This window comes from Danio aesculapii, chromosome 7 (genome assembly GCF_903798145.1).
Source record: "Danio aesculapii chromosome 7, fDanAes4.1, whole genome shotgun sequence".
Lineage (NCBI taxonomy): Eukaryota > Metazoa > Chordata > Actinopteri > Cypriniformes > Danionidae > Danio > Danio aesculapii.
In genome coordinates, this window is record NC_079441.1 from 3,419,641 (window position 1) to 3,447,140 (window position 27,500).

The following is a 27,500-nucleotide window of genomic DNA, read 5'->3' on the forward strand; positions in this document are numbered from 1 at the left end:
CTTAATCGTAGGATTTTCTTCTTTTATTGCTATCATTAGGAAACGTTAACATATGTGGGTATTTTTCTCAAAGTTCACCATGACCCCCACATAAGCTAAAAAAAAAAATCTAAAGAAGTGCAAGAATATTGAATGTATACAGTATAGTAAATACAGATGTTTACTCGTTATACTAGTTTGAGACATGTGCGCTTTTCATATCAGCACATAATTAAAAAGCTATATGCTTCTTGGCAGGTTCAGTTACACAGAAACCATCTAAACAAAATGTGTGTTTATAATATACAGTATTACATGAACATTTTAAACGTTCACATTTAGATGCTATTAGCAGTTTTGACATGCTTTCCTGGGAGAGAACCCTGAGCTTAGAGATAATTGAACCCAGGGCTCCTGCCAGGTCAATGAGCATGTGAGATCAAGTAGTTCTCCAGAGCTCTCCCTGGTAAAAGGAGGAAAAGGAGAAGATGGTGATGAAAGGGAGGATTCTTCCAAAACGAAGATAAGGCACTAGGGTGAAATCTGTCTATTTACTGGAGGTTTGGATCAATCTGATTGGATTATTACTGACTTTGGACGAGGGACTAGCTGCGATCAATAATATCACAAGCTCGTCTCGAAATTAGTTTGAAAAACTTTACTTATATTAATGATATGCTACATGTTAAATAACTCCAAAATTCTTTGGGGCTGCTCCACACCGTAACTCTCCAGAATGTGGGAAAGACAGTGAAGGTGGACTCATCAGAGATTAAATGTAAACTTTGTGTGCATACACAGCCTGATCTCACAAGAAAACTTAAGTATTTTATGTTTTGACAGTTTAGTGGCTAATTCGTACGAATTCAAACGAGTTCAGTCGTACGAAATTGTACGATTTTAAAAAGGAGGCGTGGCACCTAACCCCACCCCTAAACCCAACCGTCATTGGCGGATGAGCAAATCGTACTAAATTGTACGAATTAGATTGTACGAATTCGTACGAATTAGCCACTAAATCAAAAAGTTACGAATTGCCGTGAGACTGTGTTGGCATACACCACCTGAATTTTATGCACCTCCATCACATGCGTGCTAACTCACCAATCAGAATGAAGCACATTGCTATGATGTAGCAGAGCAGATAAGCACGCAGCGGCTCACTGTTTTTCCCATAACCCTTTCCAAAGAAGCCGATGTATGGGTAGATGTTATCCCGACAGAGACACTGAGGAAAACAGAGATTCTCAGGTTCACACTGATGAGCTCACAGTCACAGTTAAAGTCAGAATTATTAGCCCCCCTGAATATTTTACCCTCAATTTCTGTTTAACGGAGAGAAGATTTTTTTTAACACATTTCTAATCATAATAGTTTTAATAACTCATTTCTAATAACTGATTTATTTCATCTTTGCCATGATGACAGTAAATAATATTAGAGATTCTTCAAGATACTAGTATTCAGCTTAAAGTGACATTTAAAGGCTTAACTAGGTTAATTAATGGTAAAGTTAGGGTAATTAGGCAAGTCATTGTATAACAGTGGTGTGTTCTGTAGACCAGTGTTTCCCAACCCTGTTCCTGAAGGCACACCAACAGTACACATTTTCAACCTCTCCCTAATCAAACACACCTGAATCATCTTATCATAACATCAGAAGAGACTCCAAAACCTGAAGTTAATGGGTCAGAAAAGGGAGACATCCAAAATATGTACTGTTGGTGTGCCTCCAGGAACAGGGTTGGGAAACACTGCTGTAGACAATCGAAGAAAAATATTGCTTAAGGGGGCTAATAATATTGACCATAAATGACTTATGGTTTAAAAAATGGTTTGAATAAATTTGAGCTCTGGAAAAAGGCTCTATAAATAAACACTTATTATTATTATTATTATTATTATTATTATTATTATTATTAATAATAATAAAAACTGCTTTTATTCTAGCTGAAATAAAACAAATAAAACTTTCTCCAGACGAAAAAATATTATAGGAAATACTGTGAAAGTTTCCTTGCTCTTTTGAACATCATTTGGGAAATATTGAAAAAGAAATCAAAAATCACAAAAGGGCGAATAATTCTGACTTAAACTGTACATATTAACTATTATCTGTTTATTTCACCTGGAAGATTTTGGGTGCGGAGACGAGGAACGCGAGAGCAGACGACAGGGTGGCTGCAAATATACCTGCGTAAATCAAAGGACCGAAGCCAGAGACCTGGACCAGAACCTGAGGATTGTACAGAATTAACATTAATAATGGAGCGGCGTAACATCCACAGCACTGCTAAACATAATGACAGCACTGATCGTAGAGATAACTAACTGAACTCAAATAAAAAAATATATGTACACATGTCATCCCAGATTTTGAGGGGATTGTGGAAGCCATATCTAAAAATAATCAATGTAACTACACAAAATAAAATATGAAATACGTATAAACATAAATGCATGGTACGTAATGGTATTGGTATTTAAAGTGCATTAGAGAGAAATAATCTTAACCTAAAATATCTTCTAAACTCAATTCTAAAGACAATGGATTGCTCTTATAGATAATTTAATAAATAATTTTTATCTTAAACACTCTTCAGTATTTGGGATTTCCCTCTATTAATACTTGCGACAGATAACATTAATATCTGTGGGTGATATTTCTCAAACTGCTCCATTATCCCCACATACATTAAAATCAACTGAAGTGCTGAATGAACTGTCTGTATATTAAGTATAGATGTTTACTCTAGCTTCAGACAGAGATTTTCAGATGAAATTATCACGTACAGTAATGTGCAAAAGTTTGTGCACCCTTTTGATTTTCATGGTTTTCCAAATCAGGACATAATAATAAAAAAAAAAAACGATATGCTCCTCGGTAATATAGTCTTTAAAACTTCTAACCTAAAACCTCAGATGACATCTCACAGCATGTCACAATTATTTAACACAGCAAGAAAGTAAAGCAGTGGGTCACAAACTTATGATGAAGATCCTGTGGAGGCACCTTAAGCAGTAACGATTAAAGTCCTGATTTTCTAGATGAGTTTCTCAGTCTCTCAGATCATTTTGAGGATATTTTTAGTTCCACATCACCATTCGGCATGCTAGTTTCACTCTTCCTTCAGCTTTAGCCACTGCATGACGTGAAGCAGCTTTATATTAGATGCACTGTGCTGTGAAACCCGTTCATTTCAATGGCTTGCACAGAGTAAGAAAGATGGTCAAAATATAAAATGGACTCTTTTCGCAAGACGGTAATGACACGTTTAACAGTAATCAGCATCTTACTTGCTTGAAAGTTTCTTTATACCTAGATTTTATTTAATTATGAACATTTATAAAGCTTTACTTTGCATTATATCATCTTTGCATCAAATTACAAAAAATGGAATTACCACTTAATCTAATGCAGCGTCTATGGGGCAGGGCAGTGAATTTGAGATTAGCCTCTCTTCTGGCTACCGTTATCAGTCTCACACTATTTTTTCCCTTTTTCTAAGAAGTAATGAAAACACTATCATGGAGTTTTTCTTTTATTACATGAGTAAATAAGAATGCAAAAAATCTATTTGCGGTACTTTCCCATTCACTGCGCTCTAAATAGCCAACTATATCGACTTCTGCTGCGGAGAAACTTGCAAATGTGAAAAGGGTCCAGAGGTCAATATTCTGCTTTGTGTATATATCCACGAATACTTATTACTTATCAATGCATGAACCACAAGTGTGCTGAAACAGCGCGGCAACAGGACTTTTCTATGTAGTATATAAGCTCCTGCTGCTTGCAATAGCGCTACTGTGTTGTCATGGCAATGCTGGTAAAATGACACCTCTCAGGTTGTTCACTGTCAATAAAATGTGCTTTTTTAATTAGTATAATTTAAATTCTTTAGTTATTAGTTTAGTTAAATTATTCAATTATTTAAATTAGTTTCAAAATGACTTCATATTATTTCCTTCATTCATTTTCCTTCGGCTTAGTCCCTTTATTCATTCGCAGCGGAATAACTTATCCAGCATATGTTTTACACAGTGGGTGCCTTTCTAGCTGCAACCCAGTACTGGGAAACATCCATACATACTTATTCACACACACATTCATACACTACGGCCAATTTAGTTTCATCAATTCACTTATAGCGCATGTGTTTGGACTGTGGGGAAACCATAGCACCCGGAGGAAACCCACGCCAACATGGGGATAACATGCAAACTCCACACAGAAATGCCAACAGGCCCAGCCGGGGATCAAACCAGCGACCTTCTGGCTGAGAGGCGAGAGTGCTAACCACTGAGCCTCATTTTTCGTTTTCAAGAGTTCACACTGAGCTGATGATTGATTATAAAGCTTGTTTGGCATCCTGTCCCGAGAGAGAGAGCCCTGAGCTCATAAGATCCTCGAGCCTGGGGCTCCCTCAAGTTTGCAAGGCGAGAGGGGAGTGTGAGCTCAGTTAGATCTGGAGAACTCCCCTGCTGTAGTAGCTAATGAACAGATAGTGCTCTTAAGAGATAACTACTTACTAGGAGCATGTCTATGGTCTATAGCAGGGGTGGGCAAACTCGATCCTGGAGGGCCAGTGTCCTGCATAGTTTAGCTGCAACACTAATTAAACACACCTGCACATGCTAATCGGTGTCTTCAAGATCACTAGAAATCTATAAACAGGTGTGTGTAATTAGAGTTGGAGCTAAACTGTGCAGGACACCGGCCCTCCAGGACTGAGTTTGCCCACTCCTGGTCTATAGTGAGAGGAAACTGGAGAACCCGGGGGAAACCCACATGAGCATGGGGAGAACATGTAAACTCCACACAGAAACGTCAACTAGCTTGGTAAGGACTAGACTAGACTTGACGTTCTTGCTGTGAGGCAACAGTGCTAACCACTGGGCCACCGTGCCACCCATCTAGAAAAGGAGGAGTAGGAGTGGAAGGGGGATTCTTCAGAACGAAGACGGCTGTTATATGGAACTGAGGGTATTTATAGAGGCTTAGGAATCGTCTGATTGGTGAATCATAAATTGAACAATGTGGGACCAGCCGCAAGCAATTATAAGCACGTGATCCTCTCGAAATTAGTTTATAAATAAACTTCACTTCGTTTTGGTGCATCTCTAGTAATGGCTGGACGTCCTGACCTGGAAGCTGTTGGAGAGGCCATAAGAGCAGGAGCCGCTCTGCTGACACTCAGTGAAGTTCCAGCCCAGAGAGCAGCTCAGAGAGTCGCACGCCTCCGTGAAATTCAGCGTCAGACTGTCACTCATGTTTCCGGAGGCGTCACGCAGCACACATGCACCTGAGACACACACACATAAACACACATACACGTGCAAACACACACACAAACATTTACTGTACACTTCAATGCATTTCAGACAAAATACAGTCAATAGTCTGATTTAATGCAAATGACAGGTGACATTTGAACCAGACTTTGGACTTTAAACCAGTGGCATTCGTGCTGTGAGACAACAGTGCTAATCACTGGGCCGCCATGTCGTCTATGTAGAATGGAGGGCGAGGAGTGGTGGGAGGGGAGATTCTTCAAGACAAAGATAATGAGGTAAGTAAGGTCGTACTCACAGTATGTACAGTTGCCTTGAACCAAAGCACGCTTGTCCCCCCTCCCATCTCCCCCCGACGGCCCGCACTCACAATTACATTCGGGCCTGGGCATGCTTACACCATCGATGATGCCCTGTTCAGTAAGAGCCCTCGCTCAACACAGTGGAGATTTCTTTAGTTATATCAGTTTAGTCGTTTGGGATGCGGTGACCAGTGTTGTGCAAGTTACTTTCAAACTGTAATACATTACAGATTACTTATTACTGTGATTTAAAAGTAATCCCTTACCTTACAATATTACTGTCTCAAAATTGTAATATGTTACATTACTCTTATATTACTTTTTAGTTACTTTCACCAAAATAACTACAGAATTAGAATTTAACATTCTAAAATGACTAAATGTACTGCAGAGCATTTTACATCCAGTAGAAAGCGATATGATGTAGCAGAAGGACTGTGACCTATCCAGGCTACTAACAATATAGTATATATTTGGCAAAGCCAGAATCACAAATGATCAAAGTCTGTTGAAAGTATGGTAAAGGTAAAGTGATTATCTGGCAATATCTGTGAATAGCTTGGCTATATTCATATTAGACACAACAGGCCTATATGTAAACTCCAATGCCATGACCAGAAGCATTTTTTTCTTAATCTTGCCATTATTCTATTCACTTTAAATTCAGGTATTTAAATTCACTCACAAGTATTTATTATAGAATATATCATAACCTTTTAGTGTTTCGTGTATTGCTAATAAATACTGTAGCAATATATAAACCATATCAACATTCTTGGGATAACCAATTGAACAGGAGGATCTCTGGAGAGGAAAAGCACGAAAAGAAGAGGAAACATGAGGCACAAAATGTGAGTCTGCATCATCTGACGGAGCCAGAGCAGATCATTCGCACGTGAGCAGCCGTGTTTTGAGTGCATGCGACTGCGAAAAAAAATTGCCGTCGAGTTGTCCACGAACAGAGAATTACATGAATGCGCTCTTGTAAAACTGCGCTTACGACTGTTGTCAGTGAATTAACGCCATATGCACATACGTCCATCTCGCGAATGTACTGTCTTCTGCTCATCTATTTTGCCGCTGTTCCGCTGCACGTCAGGGCTTGACCTTACTGTGAACCGGGCTGAGCCAATAGCCTCGGACCTCGAGCTCAGAGGCTGAAATCATTCCGCGTTCAAAGTAAAAAAGTTCCAATAGCCAGAGAGATATTATTGACAACACGCGCATATATTCACTAACCACGAACAGAAAATAGAACTTACTTGCTGTATTTTTTATTTGGTAATGTCATGCGGGCGAAAAGTTTGTTGTAACGCACGCGTTACTGAACATGTACCGAGTAAAATATTACTGAAAATGTATAAGTAATGCCTTACACTACTGCGTTACTGGAAAATGTAATACATTACTGTAATACATTACTTTTGTAACGCATTACTCCCAACACTGGCGGTGACACACAGTCAGATATTTCGCTGAACAGATCAGCCACTTTTGACGCTCATAAACAATCCTAAAGTCCTTGTGCTGCATGTATTAGGAGGTTTGCTGAAGGTGTAGCTGTCGGGCAGTGAGGTGTTTGCATCTTTAATAGTCTATGACAGTTTTGCGTTCATTGAACAGTTCACGAGTTCACACTCGCAATAGTTTCAGAACAAAGCATACTTGGTGTGCTGTCCGGGGAGAGGGCTCTGAGCTCGGGGAAGACACCCCAACTCGAGTTGTTCCTCTTACCTGGAAACAGAGAGGAATAGGGATTCGAGCGAAGTATCTAGCCCGGCCCCAGAACGCTCCCCCCGGGATTGTAATGCTTAAGAGGTGAGGTGACGGGGTGGTGGAGAGATGCTAAAGTCGTAAGATGCTGCAGGTAAGACAGCTTTGGTATACATTTTATGGTTATTTTGGGGTTTGGTCAAGAACTGATTGGATAATAGAATAATTGTCAATGACGTATTTGATACTGAAACTTCTGCGCGTGCTCCTCCCGAAATTTGTTTATAAAACATCACTAAGAATGATTAATAAACACATATGAAACAGTCCCTTAAAAGTCACGTATCATCTTCAGTTTCGGGCTCATGCACTCACACTTCTCAAACGATCCGGGAAACGGGACTGGGCACGGTTTGCATAGCATGTGAGTAGGCCCTAACTCTGGTAATTTAGAGTGAGTTAAGAAACTGAGGGACCAGCTGTGGACAATCGTAAGCACGGGATCCTCTCGAAATTAGTTTATAAACGAACTTCACATAAATGGACAATATAATTTTGTCTAATGTAGTCTAAAATTGTTTCAACTTGCATTCAAAGTTTGTCTGAAATCTTTTTTTTGCACTTTTTCCCCAAGAAGGTCACCACGCTGTATATTGTCTGTATATACGCTGTATATAGTCCACCAGACTGATGTCACAAGGGAATGTAAGTATTCTTCATTTTGTCAGCTTCATAGCTAATTCGAACAAATTTAAACGAATATGAGTTCAGTCAAACTTATTTAAAAAAGGCACCAAACCTAAACACTCAACCCAAGTGTCATAGGGAGGTAAGCAAATCATTCTATAATGTGCAAATGAGATCGTACAAATTCATACGAATTATAGCTACTAACCCAAAAAGTTACAAATTGGCGTATTGTTGAATCCACAGTGTTCGTCATATCAACATTATTAAGATCTTCCTTTTTTCAGGAATATTTCATGAAGTGTACTAGAAAAAGGGTTAATTACTGAACGATATGAAGAAGCTCATCAGATTTAGTGAAAATCTTCATCATATGCTCACCAACAGTTGAAGAGATGGCCAGATAACTTATGGTGGTGCAGAAAATGGCCATCAGTGTTCCTCTAGGGATGGCAATCTCCGGTTCCTGAAACATTCACCATCACAGCACTGAACGAATGTCACAAAATATAACGTAAATTTGTTCATTCATGCACTTCTGTTACACAGAGGCCTGTTGCACACAGCCAGTTTGGGTTTTTCCAGAGGTAAGTTTGCATTTAGTTTGAGGAGGTTGAGTTCATTTTAAGGAAAATTATAGATGAGGTTTAGAGGTTTTCGCATCTGATCTTGATTTTATTTAAAGATTGTATATTTAAATAGTTTTGAATGATCACTTAACATTAATAATGTCTTTAAATAATGGCTTTAAAACCTTTGTGAATCTACATTATTAAGTGATTTGCATTGATATAATAATATGTGCATCTCAAATTTTTGCTGCATCAATATTGTTTATTTTTGCCTTGTAAATGTGTTTAAATTCATTATATTTCTGATAATTATATCTCTTAATCTTCAACAGAGAAGTAAATTGTGCTGACTATATTGCAAATATTTAAAATCTGTATTGCAAATATATAAAATATTATGGGCTCTAATTTAACGATCTTGGCGCAAAGTCCAAAGCGCAGGCACAAAAGCATTAAGGGTGTGTCAAACACAATCTCACGGCAATTCGTAACTTTTTGATTTAGTGGCTAATTCGGATGAATTCGTACGATCTAATTCGTATGATTTAGTACGATTTGCTCATCCCCCAATGACGGTTGGGTTTAGGGGTGGGGTTAGGTGCCACGCCTCCTTTTTAAAATCGTACAATTTCGTACGAATGAACTCGTACGAATTCGTACGAATTAGCCACTAAACTGACAAAACGTCAAATACTTATGTTTTCTCGTGAGATCAGGCTGGTGTGTCCGAATCCACTTTTGCTATTTTAAGGACGGAAAAATCCGTTTTGAGCCGTGGCGCATGGTCTAACAGGGTTGAGCTTATTCTCTTAATGAGTTATAGGTGTGTTTTAAGAATAAACCAATCAGAATCTCGTCTTCCATTCCCTTTAAGAGTCAGTCACTAGCAAGAAAACAGTTGAACAGAGCATCTGCAGCGCGAGGATAAAGAACGAGCCTCCTCATTATTTACTTTCACACTCTTCCATGGATAAGGAAACATGTACGCACAGACATCCATTAGCCTATACATAATTAATTACATTTATTAAGCACAAAGGTTTGTTTCTAAACTATTTCTAAATTCAGTTCTAATTTTCAGCAAAGGAATAAATGAACAATAATAATAAAGTGTGTTCAAAAATCTGAGTTATATCATAATACACATGCTGTTCCCCATATGGTCCAAAACCGGTGGGCAAATCTAAGCTTGTTTTTAATAAAACAAATATAAATATGCAGATAATAAATAAGAATAATAATAATAATAATAACATTATACAAAAGCAAATTGTTATGAATAAATTGAAAAAGCCCCCCAAAATGAAGGCATGAAGGCAGTGGTGTTTATATTTATGTAGATAATAATAATTTTTGTATTATTTTAATCCATAAATTCTTTTGCATCTGTAAAGATATTTGCGTATTGCTGTACACCCTGTGTGTATTAAGCAATGTTTAAGCGAGGCGCACAACTAACACACTTTGCGCTGGACCTCCTTTTAGCTGGTCTATTGTGTAGTCTATTTTAGTTCCTCAAAATAGCAATGGGCCAGCAATGCGCCATACCACACCTCCTTTTTTAGACCAGAACGCCTATAGGTCACAAATGAGCGCAAATGCATTTGCTATTTAAACAGCGTGCTGCAACATGTGAAAACGACACTTGCATCAAGCTGAAACTAGCAAACAACTATTGCGTTGCGCCTTGTGCCTCATTGCGCCGGGTGTATGATAGGGCCCTATATCTTTATTAAATCGGACCCTCTCATATGTCTTGGCTGTTTGCTGCTCTCTTGTGTCATGTGATTGGCTGTTTGCTGCACTCGTGTGTTGTGTGATTGGCTGCGCAATCTCTGGGTTAAACACAGAGAGAGCAGGTTTATATCAAGCTTTGTGAAACAGATTAACCTGCTCCTAAACAGACTGGATTTGTTCAGTTTTGTCAAGCGAAAATGAAGAGTTTGTTCAACTTGATTTTGTGAAACAGGCCTTTGGTGATCATAAGTTAGGTTTGATCATGTTTGCTGATGTTTATTACCTTCAGATCTCCTGAGATGTTTGCTCCAGCGAGGATCCCGATGGCGGATGGGAAAAAGATGGCAAACATTCGGAAGAAGTCTCCGTCTGGTCCTCTCCAGTCTGGAAAGAGGTTTTCCACAAAGATCTCGCCTGGGAAACACAAATCAGATATAATTCACAGGAACATTTCTGGAGTGGGTTAAAGAAAAGCTTCAGCTTTAAAAAGTCTAATGTTATTTGTTCATCATTGTACTGCTTTAAACACGAAAGCAGATAATGAATATTTGATTATAAATCATGTACAGTTAAAAACTAAAGTCAAAATTATTAGCTCCTGTAATTTTTTTCCCAAATATTTCCCAAGTGGGGATTTCTTTAAGCACATTTCTAAACATAATAGTTTATATAACTCATTTCTAATAGCTGATTTCATTTATCTTTGCCATGATGACAGTACATAATATTTGACTAGATATTTTTCAAGATACTTCTATTCAGCTTAAAGTGACATTTAAAGGCTTAACTAGGTTAATTTGAGTAAAGTTAGGGTAATTAGACAAATCATTGTATAACACTGGTTTGTTCTGTAGATAATCCAAAACTAATATATATTTACAAAGGGGGCTAATAATAATGACTTGCTGGATATTGCTTGTGCTCGGGCATATGTAAACAAACACTTACTGCGGTAACTGAAGAAACCAATTGACTGCTTCTGCGGTGTCGCTGGAATCACAGAGCCGACAAAATAGTTGGTGAAGGAAACCATGAGGACCAAGAAGAACAGGATCTGAGTCTGTGAGAGGATTAAAACAACACTCCGTGAAGGAAACCGCGCTGTTTATTGATGCTTAGTTTCATAGCAGGTGTATTATGAGCCTCTAGTGGTGTGAGCGGGAACTGCAGAGAGCAAACTAATATAATCAATGGGCTATGTACATACAGGCCTCCGTGCTGAAAAATCCATCTTAAACCAGCCTAAGCTGGTTTTAGCTGGTTGACCAGGCTGGTTTTAGAGGGGTTTTGGCCATTTCCAGGCTGGTTTCCAGCCTGGTCTTAGCTGGTCGGGCTGGAAAATGACCAGCTAAAACCACCTTGACCAGCCTGGTTTAAGCTGGACATAGCTGGTTTTGGCTGGGCTCCCAGCCTGGTTAGGCTGGTCAAGCTGGTTTTAGCTGGTCATCTTCCAGCATGACCAGCTAAGACCAGGCTGGAAATAGCTGGAAACCAGCCTGGAAATGACCAAAACCCCTCTAAAACCAGCCTGGTCAACCAGCTAAAACCAGCTAACCAGCCTAGGCTGGTTTAAGGTGTTTTTTTCAGCAGGGGGGACTTTTAGTTTGAAATAAATTTGTTTAAAATCAATGATCTTCACTGCCTAATTGAGATCTAATACACAGTGGGTGTCAGACAAGAAATTGTGAATGCGTTTAAATGGCATTTCATATAGTTTTACACTTGAACATCTAATTAAATTAAAAGTCTATGTAAATGACTATATTTTAATTAAATTACATTATCGTTGCTTTAAAAATAACCTTATTAAATTAATAATTGTCCAATTAATCACTGTAAATTTATTTGTGGCTGAAAAACAATTGTGTGCATCACATTAAATATAAAATGATCTATTTCTAATAAAAGTTCAGTTGAAATAATACTGTGAGAGTACTGACAAACACTGTGGACACATACACTTGTCAATCTGTATATTTGCATTCACTACTTACTTATGTTTTTAGAATATATTTACTATCTGATTTTTGTCCTGTCTCTGTAATTCTGTTGCACTGTAGAAACCCTGTCACGAAAACAAATTCCTCATATGTGCATACATACCTGGCAATAAAGCTCTTTCTAATTCTGATTCTGAAAATTGGGTTTAACATAAAATTGGGTAAAATCATACTTACCAACACTCCCGTTTTTCCCGGGAGTCTCACGTATTTCCGACCCATCTCCCACCACCCTCCCGTTTTGTTATTTCTTCCAGAAAAGTCCCATAATTTCAACCATCCCCAACCTACCACCACATACATCTCCACACCCCCAGTCCCCAGCATTTTGGTACGGTCTGTAAAACCCCCGAGGCGCCAACATTGGTATAGGATCTGATCGCATCAGCCGCCCGAAACATGCTTCATACAGTTACTAACACCACAGTACACAGTACCCGATTCTCAACAGTGTTATTCAGACACCTCTCCCCCGAACCTAACCCCCCTGGTCTCCCGGATTTTCAGGGACAAATGTTGGCAGGTATGGGTAAAATATGGACAAATTAAATCAATGTGTTAAAGTTGGGCTATACGTTTATTTCAGCTTAACCCAGAGGATTGTTTTGTCCATATTTTACACAAACTTGGGTTAAAATATCCCAGCATAAACTTCAATATAAAATAATTAATCGTTAAAAAAGTATTGTATATTAAATTATTAAAAACTTGACCATTTAAAAGTGTAAAAACAAAATATTTAAAAGATTTCGATCCACAATTGATGAGTTTTATATGTCATGTGATTCTGACACATAAAATACAGTTACACTGAATAACCTTTATGGCTGTCTTTTGATAAAAAATACTTGATAGTCACTATTATTATAATTACCGTATTTTCCGCACTATAAGGCGCACCTAAAAGCCTTAAATTTTGTTATAAAACGGCCATGCGCCTAATAATCCGGTGCGCTTTATGTGTGCACAGAGTTTAAAAATCTGTAAAAATGTTGTTGTGTGATTTCGGAAAGCGCTCCGCTTGATTGGCTGTCGGAGCATTTCCCACCGACACAGAGACGTAAAACGTACACTCCGTTCGCAGCAGCAATAAACCAATCAAAACAGGGCGTTTAAAGTGAAGTTGCGAGCTGCGTGGGAGCAATGGATGACAGACGGCGAACACACTTTTACTAAGACTGGTAGGCAGCGCCGGGCGAGTTACGCCACCATATGTGAATGGATTGTGGATGCCTGGGCTAAGGTGTCTGCTTTAACTGTTGTCCGAGCTTTCGCAAAAGCCGGCATCATTGCTGAACAGCCACCCGGCAATGAGACTGACTCAGACAATGATGAGAGAGAACCCGGCGTGTTTGATGACGAAACTGCCCAGCTGTTCAATTCAGACACAGAAGATGAGGACTTTGATGGATTTGTGGGAGAAGACTGATTAAAAAATAATGTAAGTGTATTGTTAAATAGTACAATAAAGTTCAACTAAACTATGTTAACTGTTTTGCTTCCATTACCTTTTTTTTTGACAGACAGTGTATTTTAGCGTGCGCCTTATAATACAGTTAAGTACAGAAATAGACCCCGTAATTGAGACTGCGTCTTATAATCCGGTGCGCCTTATAGTGCGGAAAATACGGTACTATTATTATTCATTTTAAATTATATATTAAATATTCTAAAGCCTGGAACAAAAATATTAAGCCATATTACACCCTAAAACATAAATGATTCACAAGCAGATTAAATTAATAATATTTCCAAAGCCTGGTAACTGTTACTGTGTTGTGAAATACTGTGTATTTTCAGGAACGTACCTTAGATTCCCACTCCATCCCAGCCAATGAGATAAGCAGCAGCGCGGTGACAGTGATGGATCCTATAATTCGGACATCGTTGACTGAATCCACCATTTGAGAGTTATTCTCCTGTAACATTGGAAACATACATCATATCACATTCAGCAAAACATTCTGAAACAAAAAACAACAGTGTTCGGCAGAATCACTCTTACAACGAGGAGATCTCTGACCGTCTCCGAAAACCCCACTGTGTTGAGCGCACAGGCAAGAGCGTTAGCGAAAGAAAACACCACACCGATGGGCCCTCCAAGCTCTGGTCCTAGAGTTCGGGAGATCATGAAGTACGCGCCACCTGACGGAAAACACATGAAGAGAGAAATATGAAGACTGGACAATGAAATGAACTGCCCAGCCTCATTGGAAATATGTGGTAAAATATGTTGCTCCAGGTACGTTTTGTTGAACGTTTCAGGTGTCAAATGCACTAGAAGACAATGTTTACATTTTTGGGAATATGAAATACATTACTTAGTATACTTTTTTGTTGTACATTTCAGATGACAAATCCACTGGAGGGCGCTGTTTACACTTTTACAAATATTAAACACATTATTAAGGGTACATTTTGTTGTACATTTTAGATGACAAATCCACTGGAGGGCGCTGTTTACACTTTTGCAAATATTAAACACATAATTAGGGGTGCATTTTGTTGCATGTTTCAGATGACAAATCCACTGGAGGGCACGTTTTATATTTTTGTAAAAATTAAATACATCACTTATGGTATGTTTTGTTGTATGTTTGACGTCAAATCCATTAAAGGGTGCTCTTTACATTTTTGCGAATTTGAAATATGTTACTTATGGTACGTTTTGTTGTACATTTTAGATGACAAATCCACTGAAGGGCACTGTTTACATTTTAATGATTAGGAAATATGTTGCTTAGGGTACTTTTACTGCATGTTTCAGATGTCAAATCCACTAGAGGGTGCTGTTTACATTTTTACGAATTTGAAATATGTTACGTTTTGTTGAAAGTTTCAGGTGTCAGATCAACTGGAGGACAATGTTTGCATTTTTGAAATATGAAATACATGACAGTCGCTGCATCCAAAACCCCATACTTCCATACTATACAGTACGCTAAAATTAGTATGTCCGAACTCATAGAATTGGAAAATCAGTATGCGAGAAGTACCCGGATTACTTCCGTCGAGATTCTGAAGTACGCATCCCATGCTCGCTGTGCTATCCCATGATGCCCCGCGAGAGAATTCATGAATGGAAGTGAAGCGACTGACGCAGGTAGGTCACGTGACCATGACAAAATGGCGGATGTAATACGTCCGAATTCCATTCATACTGTATAGAACACACTTTTCTAACAGCCGAGTAGTATGTTTTAATTCAAATACAGTACCTACTGAGTAGTAGGCCGTTTCGGATGCAGTTTTAGTGTACATTTTGTTGCACATTTTAATGACAAATCCACTGCAGGTCATTGTTTACACTTGCAAATATTAAACACATTACTTAGGGTACATTTTGTTTTAAAATTCAGGTGTCAAATCTACTGAAGGGCACCGTTTACATTTTTATGAATAGGAAATATGTTATTTAGGGTACATTTTATTTTATGTTTCAGATGACAAATCCACTGGAGCAGGGGTGTCCAAACAGTCCTGGAGGGCCGGTGTCCTGGAAAGTTTAGCTCCAACCCTAATCAAACACACCTGAATCATCTAATCAAGCTCTTACTAGATATACTAGAAACTTCCTGACAGGTGTGTTAAGCAAGTTGGATCCAAACTGGGATCGAACCGGCGACCTTCCGCATGGGAGTCGGTTGCTCTAACAAGGAGGCCAAAGACCATGGCCTCTAGCGTCTGAAGCTAGAGCACCTTTAGAGGTCAGAGGAGTAAGGTTTACCTGCACAGCACCTACTAGCTGGCCTCCGTTACACTCACCCCCCTAATACTCACTCCCATCCGGGTCACGGCACCAATGTAACCCTGCCGGCCCTACGCCACCCAACTCACTCCGAGCTGGTATCAAACCGGCGACCTTCCACATGGGAGTGGGTTGCTCTACCAAGGAGTTTAAAGACCATGGCCTCTAGCGTCTGTCACTAAAGCACCTTCAGAGGTGAGAGTGAGCACTTACTGCACAGCACTTACTAGCTGGCCTCCGTTACACCTGCACTAGAGAGCGCTGTCTACATTTGAAATACCTTACCTAGGGTATACATTTTTTTTAAATTCAGATGTCAAATCTCCTGGAGGGCGCTGTTTACATTTTTATGAATAGGAAATATGTTACTTAGGGTACTTTTATTACACATTTCAGTGGACAAATCCACTAGAGGGTGCAACATTTTGCAAATCTGAAATACGTTACTTGGGGTGCATTTTGTTTTAAGTTTCAAAAGCCAAATCCACGTGAGGCTGCTGTTTTTCTGCTGTTTTCATATTTGTGAATCTGAAATTCATTACATAGAGTACAATTATTTGTATGTTTCAAATGACAAATCCTCTAAAGTGCGTTGTTTACATTTATATGAATATGAAATACTTTACTTAGGGTACATTTTGTTGTAATTTTCAGATACACTTCCTTCTTGTACATGACTAGGAGATGACGGCACTTGTCGTACAGATCAGCTAGCAAACTACTGGCACTAACCTTTCCCTATACCCAACCAATAGTGTTTTCCAGACGTAAGAGAAAAGTGCACTACGGCACATACTTTACCTTGATTTGACATTGCTTTTATATTTTCTGGAAGTTTACTTCACCAGGCTAAATTCAGAGTAGCAAAGTACAACACTACAAAGTGAGACACAAGAAGATATAGAAGAAGCAAACATATTCATTACAAATCATAGACACTAGTATGTTGATTTGTGGTGTTTATTTGGTGTGGTGCAAAAAATATAATCCTTAATTCATTAACAATATGTACCTGTAAATATCATTAGTGTAAAAGGGAACAAAGGGTATTGTCATTATACTGCCCCCTACTATTACTATTACTATAGTTGTTTTGGTACTACAGCAACTATAGAAGTAACACAACCGATCAGTTACTATAGTTGTTGTTACCATAGCAACTGTATAATTACCACAACAGATTGGCTGCGTCCGAAACCGCCTACTACTCAGCAGGTACTGCAATTGAATTTAAATGTACTACTCTGCTATTATAAAAGTGCATTCTATATAGTATGAATGGAAGAAGTATAAACGGAATTCGGACATATTATATGCGCCATTTTGTCATGGTCACAAACCCGGAAAGTTTAACTCCAACCCTAATCATCTAATCAAGCTCTTACTAGATATACTGGAAACTTCCTGACAGGTGTGTTAGGCAAGTTGGAGCTAATCTCAGCAGGACATCGGCCCTCCAGGACCGAGTTTGGACACCCCTGTGTAACCCCGCCTGGTTCTACACTACCCAACCCGCTCCGAGCTGGGATCGAACCAGCGACCTTCCACATGGAAGTCGGTTGCTCTAGGAGGCTAAAGACCATGGCCTCTAGCGTCTGTCGCTAGAGCACATTTAGAGGTCAGAGGAGTGAGGTTTATCTGCACAGCACCTACTAGCTGGCCTCCGTTACACTCACCCCATAATACTCACTCCCATCCGGGTCACGGCACCAATGTAACCCTGCCGGTCCTACGCCACCCAACTCGCTCTTAACTGGTATCAAACCGGGGACCTTCCACATGGGAGTGGGTTGCTCTGGTCACATGACCTACCCGCATCAGTTGCATCGCTTTATTCCCATTCATAATTCTCTCGCGGGGCATCATGGGATAGCACAGCATGCATGGGATGCACACTTCAGTATCGCCGCAAGTAGTAGATCATCTGGGTACTTCTAATTTTCGAATTCTATGAATTCGGACATACTGCTCGGCTCACGTAGTGATTTTAGTGTACTGTATAGTATTGAAGTATGCGGTTTCAGACTCTATTTAAGTACTTTACTAGGAGGATGACTTAAAGACACTATAGTTCATTCATTCATTTATTTTCCTTCAGCTTAGTCTCTTATTGATCAGAGGTCGCCACAACTTAATGATCCGACAGCTTATCCAGCATATGTTTTACACAGCAAATGCCCTCCAGCTGCAACCCAGTACTGGGAAACACCCATAAAATCTCACATTCACACTCATACACTATGACCAATTTAGCTTATTCAATTCCCCTACAGCGCATGTGTTTGAACTGCGACCGGTGCACTAAGAGGAAACCCACGCCAACACGGGGAGAACGTGGAAACTCCACACAGAAATGCCAACTGGTCCAGCCGAGACTTGAACCAGTGACCTTGCTGTGAGGCAACAGTGCTAACCACTGAGCCAACACTATAGTTTGCACTATAAAATACTATAAGACAGGGCATTGATAATGCAGATAAAGCACACATTAGCCTAGCTATATGCTATTCAGTGCATTAAGCTAAAGCATATTTTTCCATACAGTAATATAAATTAATTTCCCAGTGATGGGTTGCAGCTAGAAGGGCATTTGCTGTGTAAAACATGTGCTGGATAAGTTGGCGGTTCATTCCACTGTGGCGACCTTGGATTAATAAAGGAACTAAGCTGAAAGATAATGAATGAATGATTGAATATAAATAAAAAAGAAAATATGGTCTTTCCAAAATGTATAGATCATGTAAATCCCCACATGTATCGCACAGCAAGCCTGTACAGCACATCTTACGTCATATCAAAATCAGTGAAGGGCAATAAACAGAACAAATTCAACGTGAGCACATCGATACTGAAAATCAGTGCAATCAGATCAGCTTTAACTCAAGTAACTCACCAGAAGAGACTCTCCCATTGGTGGAAATGGCAGATACAGACAGCGCCGTGATGGACGTCACAAGGACAGACATCAGTATAATTAACCACGTCAGAACTAAAATAGAGAGAAAGAAAAGGGACACGGTGTCAGTGCAGAGCTCCAGCTGACAGAACAGACACAACAAGCGAGATAAGCCGCCATCTGAGATTACACACTTCTTCTGGGAAGTACTCCTATAAAAAAAGTTTTTGACATGGAAATTTCTTGAGCAACGTTATCTTTCCCTGTGGTTTTTTTAAGGAAGCTGTATTATTGCATTGCACAAAGGCTTTTTCCCCAACTACAATGAAAAAGTAACCATTTTATGATATGGTTTCTTAAGACCCAAGGTGATTTTTACATGGGTTTTTTATTTCTCTTTGCTATTTGGGCTTATTGGAACATAATTAGAATAAAAATATAACTATCATCTTTTAATATGATGTACTATTAGAGAAAAATGATGTCCATATATGTAGACTCATGGCCAAATTTACATAAAACACTGTTTCCTGACTGATTTTTAATGCATATTTAACATATACATATATATATATATATATATATATATATATATATATATATATATATATATATATATATATATATATTTATTATTATTATTATTATTATTATTTAGTAATTTTTTTTTTACTTGCTTTGACTATCAGAGAGTAAAAACAACATTTTTGCCCATAGGCGGAGGGTGAACAAACTCCAGGGTAAGGCTAATATATGCGCTGCCCTTTAATGGATTTAAAAAGACTTGCGACCGACCAAGAAGAGGTTTTAACAAAAGCACCGCCTATCAAAAAAGGTCTATTATATTCAACATGCACATTAAATTATTTTATTAAACTCTCCCACTGATCTATACTACCAGTCAAAAGTTTGGGGTCAGTTTATTTATTTATTTTTTATTATTACTTTTATTTAAAAATCTAATTAAAATTATTCTGTTCATCAAGGTGGCATTTATTAAATATTAAAATTTGATAAATACTTCTTTTAATCATCAAATAATTAAAATAATATTAAATAATTATTACTACTTGTTGCTTTTATTACTATTACCAGTAATAACTTTATTACTCTTAATAAGAGCGATTTCTGAAGGATCGCGTGACTCTGAAGACAGAAGTAATACTTGGGCGGCCGCCTAGGTCACCTCTGGATGCGCCGGCCCCGAGAATATGAAATCATTCTCTTTTCACGAGGCCAATCGAAAACCAAACTTGTAATTCAGCAATAAATATTTGACCTTTAAAATATAAAACGACAAACGATTGCCTAAACAAGATTACTACACTATAGGCTATAGACTAATGTTACAATGAAACTACCAATTTTAAGCTGAAAACAAATGAAACCAGAATAATATATAATATCTCTCTCGTAATACTCATGTGTCGTTTTATTACTGATGTCCTCGACCAGCAAAACAAAATAGTCCGCTGGCCAGCACTTTTGGTTTGGTTTTCAGAGCAGCTGTTAACTCCAGTAATAAACAGCGCTCATCAGTGCAACGTGCGGGGTTGGACAGTACCATTTTTGTGCGGAGGGGGACTTTAAATTTGATTGACAAACTTACAATAGCTTAAGTGTTGAGTTAATCATCAATATTAAATTACATTCATATTACGCCTTACACCTGTTACATGTTTTCAATGCATTTTTTCTTTGCTGCTATCTCCGTGCTAAAAGCCTTCCCCAGCCTTACACATGCTCCGCCTATGTTTTTGCCCATTTTGGACAGTTAAAAATAGAGTTTGGGACATTTCATATGCTTCAAAACCGTTGCAGGATGACGTTGTATGTCTGTAACAAAGTACAAAACATTCAAAGTATATTAAATAGCCACTTAAGAGCTAAAATGTGCCGTCCACATATGTGGAATCTAAAACCCTAGGAGGTTAAAGGGGGGCCTATTATGCAAAATTATAAGGGGTTTAAACACAGTTGTGCGTCAGCAGTGTGTGAATACAACCCGCCTCTATTGTTAAAAATGTATTAATGACACAGATAATGACATTCCCCTTTTGAGCTTTTGAGCCGCCTGAGCTCCAGACAGTCAGCAGGTGCTTTGAGCACAGCTCCCCAGATGAATGCAGCACACTTCGGACAGTTCATCAAGGATCTACTGCTGGACCTAATCTCATTATAGTTGTTAAATGTGATATTTAATTCATCTCGTCTCTATCTAACGACTCTTTGGTCATCTGAATCTATTACTTGTTCTCAGGTAACGCAATTTGGCTCAGCACAAAGATCAGTTAATATATTAAATAATGTAACCACTATACTGATTCTGCACAGCTGACTGATTGCTTGCCTTTATTTTCTATATTATATAAGCTTATTGTACATGATACTTTTATAATAACAATTATTGATTACTAAAACTGATATTCAGCAAAAGAGAGGGTATGTTTCTTATTTTCAATGAGAATGAAAGGAGGCAGTGATGTTATAAGCTCCAATATGTTATAAATATGCACACAGTGAAGATGACGGTCATATAAATATGGAGCTACACCATGCCTTGACATTATTTGGTGTCTGTTCAGTTGTTAATATCTAAATAGGCAGTTCCTCATCATGTTTTCATTTTATTGTTACTATCAGGGGCGTTGCTAGACATAAAGCTCTACTGGGGCACAGCACAATCTCCAGAAAAAAATAAAATAAATAAATAAATAAATAAATATATATATATATATATATATATATATATATATATATATATATATATATATATATATATATATATATATATATGTAAATAAATATCAGTACTGTTGTTGTTATTCAATTATTATTCTAAATACATAACGGAAATTAATCCTAAATGTAACTGGAAAACTATCTTAAGAAATCTTTTGCATCAATATTAATTTTATAAGAATGAAATTCTACAGACAATTCAATAGAATACAAACAAGATGTTTTGAATTATCTGTTGTGTGTTGTCTCAAGGCCGAGAATTAGGTTTATTAAGTCTAACCTCCCTGACTTCATCCCTCCTTTCTGCTTCATACCAAAAAAAAACCTATCAGGAGCCATGCAGTATAAATCAGATCACCATCATATTATTTAAACATTGTTTTGTCGACTTGTAAAACTCACTGCATGCCTGTTTTACAATGCATGAGCAGCGCGGCTATTTTTTCGGCGTGCATGTTCACAACCGGACCGGGAGCAGAGCGGCACGTCAGCACCAAGCAGAAGCGGTGTGCGTGATGCGTGCGGCGGCGCAGGTTTTTTTCTGCGCACATGCTGCATTTGTTCTTTGATTAAACTACATTGCTTTCATCAGAGTTGGTTCGGTTGCACATAGAGAAGAACGGCTTTATTCTGGGATTACCACTCTTAATAAATACACTTGCATATAAAGTAAGTCGTATCTCAAAGCATTTACTGGGGCACTGGCGATTTATACTGGGGCACATGCCCCAGTAAACGGGGTCTAGCGATGCCCCTGGTTACTATAATGAAACAACATAGATAGGGTGATGTGAATGAGGTTATAAAGTCTATTTGAAGATTTACCCAACGTGTCCTAGGGAGTTTGTTTTCCATATCAAATTGATGAAGTCTGAACTTGGATGCAAGACTGAACTTGATATTGAGAGGCCTGTCAGGCCTCCGTTTTCAGATATCTCTTTTTCCCCATCCTGACACTGAAGCAGAGTTTTAAAACCAAAACGGCCTCTTCAGCGTTTTCAAAACGCATAATTGCTGCAAAACGTATGTGTTTGTTAAACGTGTAAGTTAAACGTATTAGTGTAAACGTGGCCTAATATTAAGAATCTTATAAATGTTTTAGATGAAGCACAAATGAACAGCGGAGTCATATAAATGGTCTTCTATTGACGCACTTCTTCGAACTTTTCCACAGAGAAAACACTAATCTTGTTTCGAATCTGCCACTATGCTGACACGCAGGTATTTATAGCTCCGCCCTCTATTGAAAAGAGCACAATCTCATGTGAATTTAAAGCAACAGTCACCAAACGGGCACAATTTGATTTAACGCCTAAAAGAAGCAGTTTCAGAGTTATAAAACATTATCTGTGTGCTATAATTGGAGAGTTACAGTGGAGATGATAGTGCTGCTCTCCCCCTGCTCTCCCCCCACTGAGCATCATGGACAGCATTGTGGCAGCAGTGGAGTCATTCAGGTTCCTGGGCACCACCATCTCTCAGGACCTGAAGTGGGACACTCACATTGACTCCATTGTCAAAAAAGCTCAACAGAGGCTGTACTTTCTTCGTCAGCTGAGGAAGTTTAACCTCCCAAAGGAGCTGCTGAAACAGTTCCACACCTCCATCATTGAATCAGTCATCTGCACATCAATAACTGTCTGGTTTAGCTCAGCTACTAAATACGATCTCCAAAGACTACATCGAATAGTTTGGACTGCTGAGCAAATCACTGGTACAACCCTTCCTACTCCCCAAGAACTGTACTTATCCAGAGCAAGCAGAAGGGCTGCCAAAATCACTCTGGACCCCTCACACCCAGCACACTGCCTTTTTGAACTTTTACCTTCTGGTCGACGCTACAGAGCACTGCGCACCAGAACAGCCCGACACAGAAACAGTTTCTTCCCTCAGGCAATCCATCTCATGAACACTTGATGATAATTATTGTTGAACCAACATCACTACTGCTATACACTTTTATACACATATACACTTATTTAACAACACACTTTACATGCCAATTTGCACATAACAGCTGCACATATAACGCTGTATATAGTAATAAACACGTACATACACTTGTCAATCTGTATATTTGCACTCACTACTTACTTCTATTTTTTTAAATATATTTATTATCTGTTTTTTGTCCTGTCTCTGTAATCCTGTTGCACTGTAGAAGCTCTGTCACCAAAACAAATTCCTCATATGTGTGAACATACCTGGCAATAAAGCTCTTTCTGATTCTGATTCTGATTTTGAGCTGATACTTCACAGACACACACACACACATACACACACACTGGAGATTTGTTTTATATCTTGTAAAAAGGAGCATAATAGCTCCTCTTTGAATAATGAAAATGCTCACGGATTCCTGCTTGAGATGTGATCCAGGACAAGCGCAGGAACAGAATGACGCCCCAGATATTCAGCATACAGCGAATCTGAAACACAACAGCGGAACTGCTTTGTTAATACAATAATTTGTAGACATAACTGTGTTTGTTTTTGTGTTGTTTCTCACCATGACCCCAGTGACCCATCCGAAGCGAACGGGCTCAGACTTCTTTGCAGTTTCTCCATTTTCCTCAGACTTGTTTTCAGTCTCTTGTAGCGCTGTAATGCTTCCCGCGCAGGAGTCGCCTGAGTTAACGCCGCATTCGCCATTCTAGCAAACACACGCATATTTAAATCCATTAACAAATATACTTAGCACACTCAGAGAAACTCGAACGTCACATCACAACCAGAGTCAGCGTTTCTACACAATCTAACCCATTTACTTTTTGATTATGCCATTTAAAGTACATTTTTCTAACCTGTTTAAATACGTGTTTGAAAACGTGTTTTTTTTTACGTGAAAGCTATCCCACATGAAAAATAAAAGCTAAAATAATTTATAGTCTAAATACGACAGTGTTTTTGAACAGTATATTATACTGTAGGCAGTTCATTCCACTGTGGCAACCCCAGATTAATAAAGGGACTAAGCCGAAAAGAAAATGAATGAATGAATATTATACTGTATATTGTAGTATTAACTATAGCTAAGTATAACTATAGCAAACTGATAAACTGTAATAAATACTGTAGCATAATTTAGGTTTTACTACAGTAAACTGTGGTGTACTACAAGCTATACAGTTGAAGTCAGAATTATTAGTCCCCCTGTTTGTTTTTTTCCCAATTTTGGTATGACATTAAATAAAATGATCATTTTCTTTTCGCCTTTATTAATCAGGGGTCGCCACAGCGGTATGAACCGCCAACTTATCCAGCATATGTATTTATGCAGCGGATGTTTTTATATTTAAGTATATATATAAATATATATTAAGTTATATTTAAGTATATTTAACTGAAGTTATATTTGACTAGATATTTTTTAAGACACTAGTATTCATCTTAAAGAGACATCTAAAGGCTTAACTAGGTTAATTAGGTTAACTAGGCAGGTTAGGGTAATTAGGCAAGTTATTGTGTAACGATGGTTTGTTCTGTAGACTATCGAAAAAATATATAGCTTAAAGAGGCTAATAATATTGACCCTAAAATGGTGTTTAAAAAATTTAAAACTGCTTTCATTCTAGTCGAAATAAAACAAATAAGACTTTCTCCAGAAGAAAAAATATTATCAGACATACTGTGAACATTTCCTTGCATGAAATATTTAAAAAAAAATCAAAGGGAGGCTAATAATTCTGACTTTAACTGTATTTGGGGAATGTTTTGCTTTACTTGTCCAAAACCTGTATAATTTCTTTATTTACGTTGAACGCAAATGAAAGAAGAGATTTTGAGGAATGTGGGAAAACGGTTAGCATTGACTTCCATTATTTTTCTTTCTATGGATGTCAGTGATTACTACTTTCCAACATTTTTCAAAATATCTTCTTTTGTCATCGACAGAAAAAGGAAATGTTTAAAGCCTGGTTTATACTTCTGCGTCGAGTGATCGGCGTGACCCACGGCGCATGCAACGCGCGTAGTCGTGCATTTATACTTCTGCGTGCTGTTTGAGTTGCTCTGCAATAACATTTCTGAAACGCTAGTTGGCAGTAGGTGTTTATGTTCCTCTGTGTCGAGTTTCTTCGCTGGTGTTTTGTTTTTTCTGAATGCTACTGAATGCTAAGTGGCTCAAACTCACTCATTCAGAGGTAGGAACTGGCGGACGTGCAACAACTTTAATCATAAGGTAAACACAAAACAACAGTTTCCATCTACAGCTCCTTTACGGGACTCGACACTTGTAAACACATGCTACATCAGGCTCGCATGGCTCTCACCTAGCCGACCAACCACAGAGCTTGCACTACGCGCTGTTGCGACGTCTAGTTAAATGTTTTGAGAGGTGCGCGACAGCGTGGCCGTCGGCCACGGTGAGGGCTATGGGTCAACGCATAGGTTGCGCTGTAGCATACGCAGGCACTTGATACAAAAGTATAAATTAGCCTTAAAGGTTTAAAACCACATGATATTGAATAAGTAATGAGTAAATTACTACTTTTGGATGACCTATCGCTTTAAAATCAGAATTAAATGGAAATTACGATTGTGCTTTTTCCACAATTGTGAAATACATCCACTTGAAACCGTCCATCTTTGAATGAGAAGCATTATTTGCCTGATTTTATTCTTTGGGAACTGATTGTGTCGTTCAAAGATAGCACTGATAAAGCACTGATAGCTCTGCCTTAAATGACTGATAACCCCACCTTAAAATTAGCCCCGCCCCAAATTAATGATAGGCCCCCTTTAAAATAAGCTCCACCCCAAAAGACTGATAGCTCCAGCCGAATGGAATGTTAACTCCGCCCTAAAGGCATTCCATGTGACCAGAAGTGAAGAAATGTCATTTCAAGGGGGGGGGGTAACGTTACGGTATTTAATTCAAGTTTATTAGGCTAAATTAATTTTCACAAATAATGAAGTGCACAGATACATCGTTTATAACAAGAATTACTATATACATATAAATGTTTTGCGTTGTGAAAATATTCAACATGCTTACTGTCAAATTAACGAAGATCTTCCTAATTTGCTTGTGTCTTTTGTAATTGCTTGAACTTTCTTAAATTGCAGCCTGTTAAGCTTTCTTGACTACCATACAATCTCCTCTAATGTACCTGAACTAGCGAGGTGGCGCTGTTGAAAACAAAATGTGTGTGTCAGAAATGCATTGCTGAATCTGCATGCTCTGGTCCAGTATTCAGTGATTGTTACAACAGACTCACATCGTAGACTTTGCGCAGCGTCTCGAGGGATGGCCGGCTGCGGCGGATGCGCCCTGTGGCGGTGGCGTTGGCATAAAACTCCAGATGTGGCATTGCGTCGATGGTGCTGTATATGGAGGGTCGTCTGCTGTCCTGTCGTGAGTTCAGAACTTCAGATGATCTCCGTGTGGGTGAATCCACAGTGATGACTGTATCGATGCCATTACTGTAAGAGGAGTAATGTGGAGGAGCCTCCTCACTGCCCGAAAAATGGCCTGAGGGCAGGTTGTCTGTGCTCGACAGCCCACGCTTGGAGAAGCGGTGACCCATTTGTTCCTGAAGTTTAAAACAGCAGCCTATTCTGCAAACAAAAAACAAAAGCAAATGGTTTTGTTTTGTCTTGTTTTGTGTTAATCTTATACAGCCTACACTGTCATTTGGTTTTTAAGTACGTTTTTTAAGAAATGTAAAAAATGTCATGGCAGATAATCTATTTTCTGAATACAAAAAAAAGTTTAGCAATTTTATACTTAGTTTCTTTTGAAATGTACAATCAATCAATCAATTAATCAATTAATCAATCAATCAATCAATCAAAACAATCAATGAGTCAATCATTAATTCACTCAATCAT

The 27,500-nt window shown here is 38.5% G+C and overlaps 1 protein-coding gene across 1 annotated transcript in view; it reads right to left on the bottom strand.

The window, feature by feature from the left end:
• The window catches only part of slc12a10.1 (solute carrier family 12 member 10, tandem duplicate 1), a 46,653-nt gene extending 19,440 nt beyond the window's left edge, over positions 1-27,213 (bottom strand). The window contains exons 1-12 of the mRNA XM_056460896.1: positions 26,888-27,213; positions 24,178-24,321; positions 24,022-24,097; positions 18,924-19,019; positions 14,288-14,427; positions 14,091-14,201; positions 11,231-11,342; positions 10,566-10,696; positions 8,355-8,439; positions 5,125-5,282; positions 2,108-2,215; positions 1,084-1,207 (exon numbers count right to left, since the gene is read on the bottom strand). Coding sequence (XP_056316871.1) covers positions 1,084-1,207; positions 2,108-2,215; positions 5,125-5,282; positions 8,355-8,439; positions 10,566-10,696; positions 11,231-11,342; positions 14,091-14,201; positions 14,288-14,427; positions 18,924-19,019; positions 24,022-24,097; positions 24,178-24,321; positions 26,888-27,196 — 1,594 coding nt within the window. The 5' untranslated portion in view covers positions 27,197-27,213. The remainder of the gene's footprint in view (positions 1-1,083; positions 1,208-2,107; positions 2,216-5,124; positions 5,283-8,354; positions 8,440-10,565; positions 10,697-11,230; positions 11,343-14,090; positions 14,202-14,287; positions 14,428-18,923; positions 19,020-24,021; positions 24,098-24,177; positions 24,322-26,887) is intronic.
• Positions 27,214-27,500: the final 287 nt, after the last annotated feature.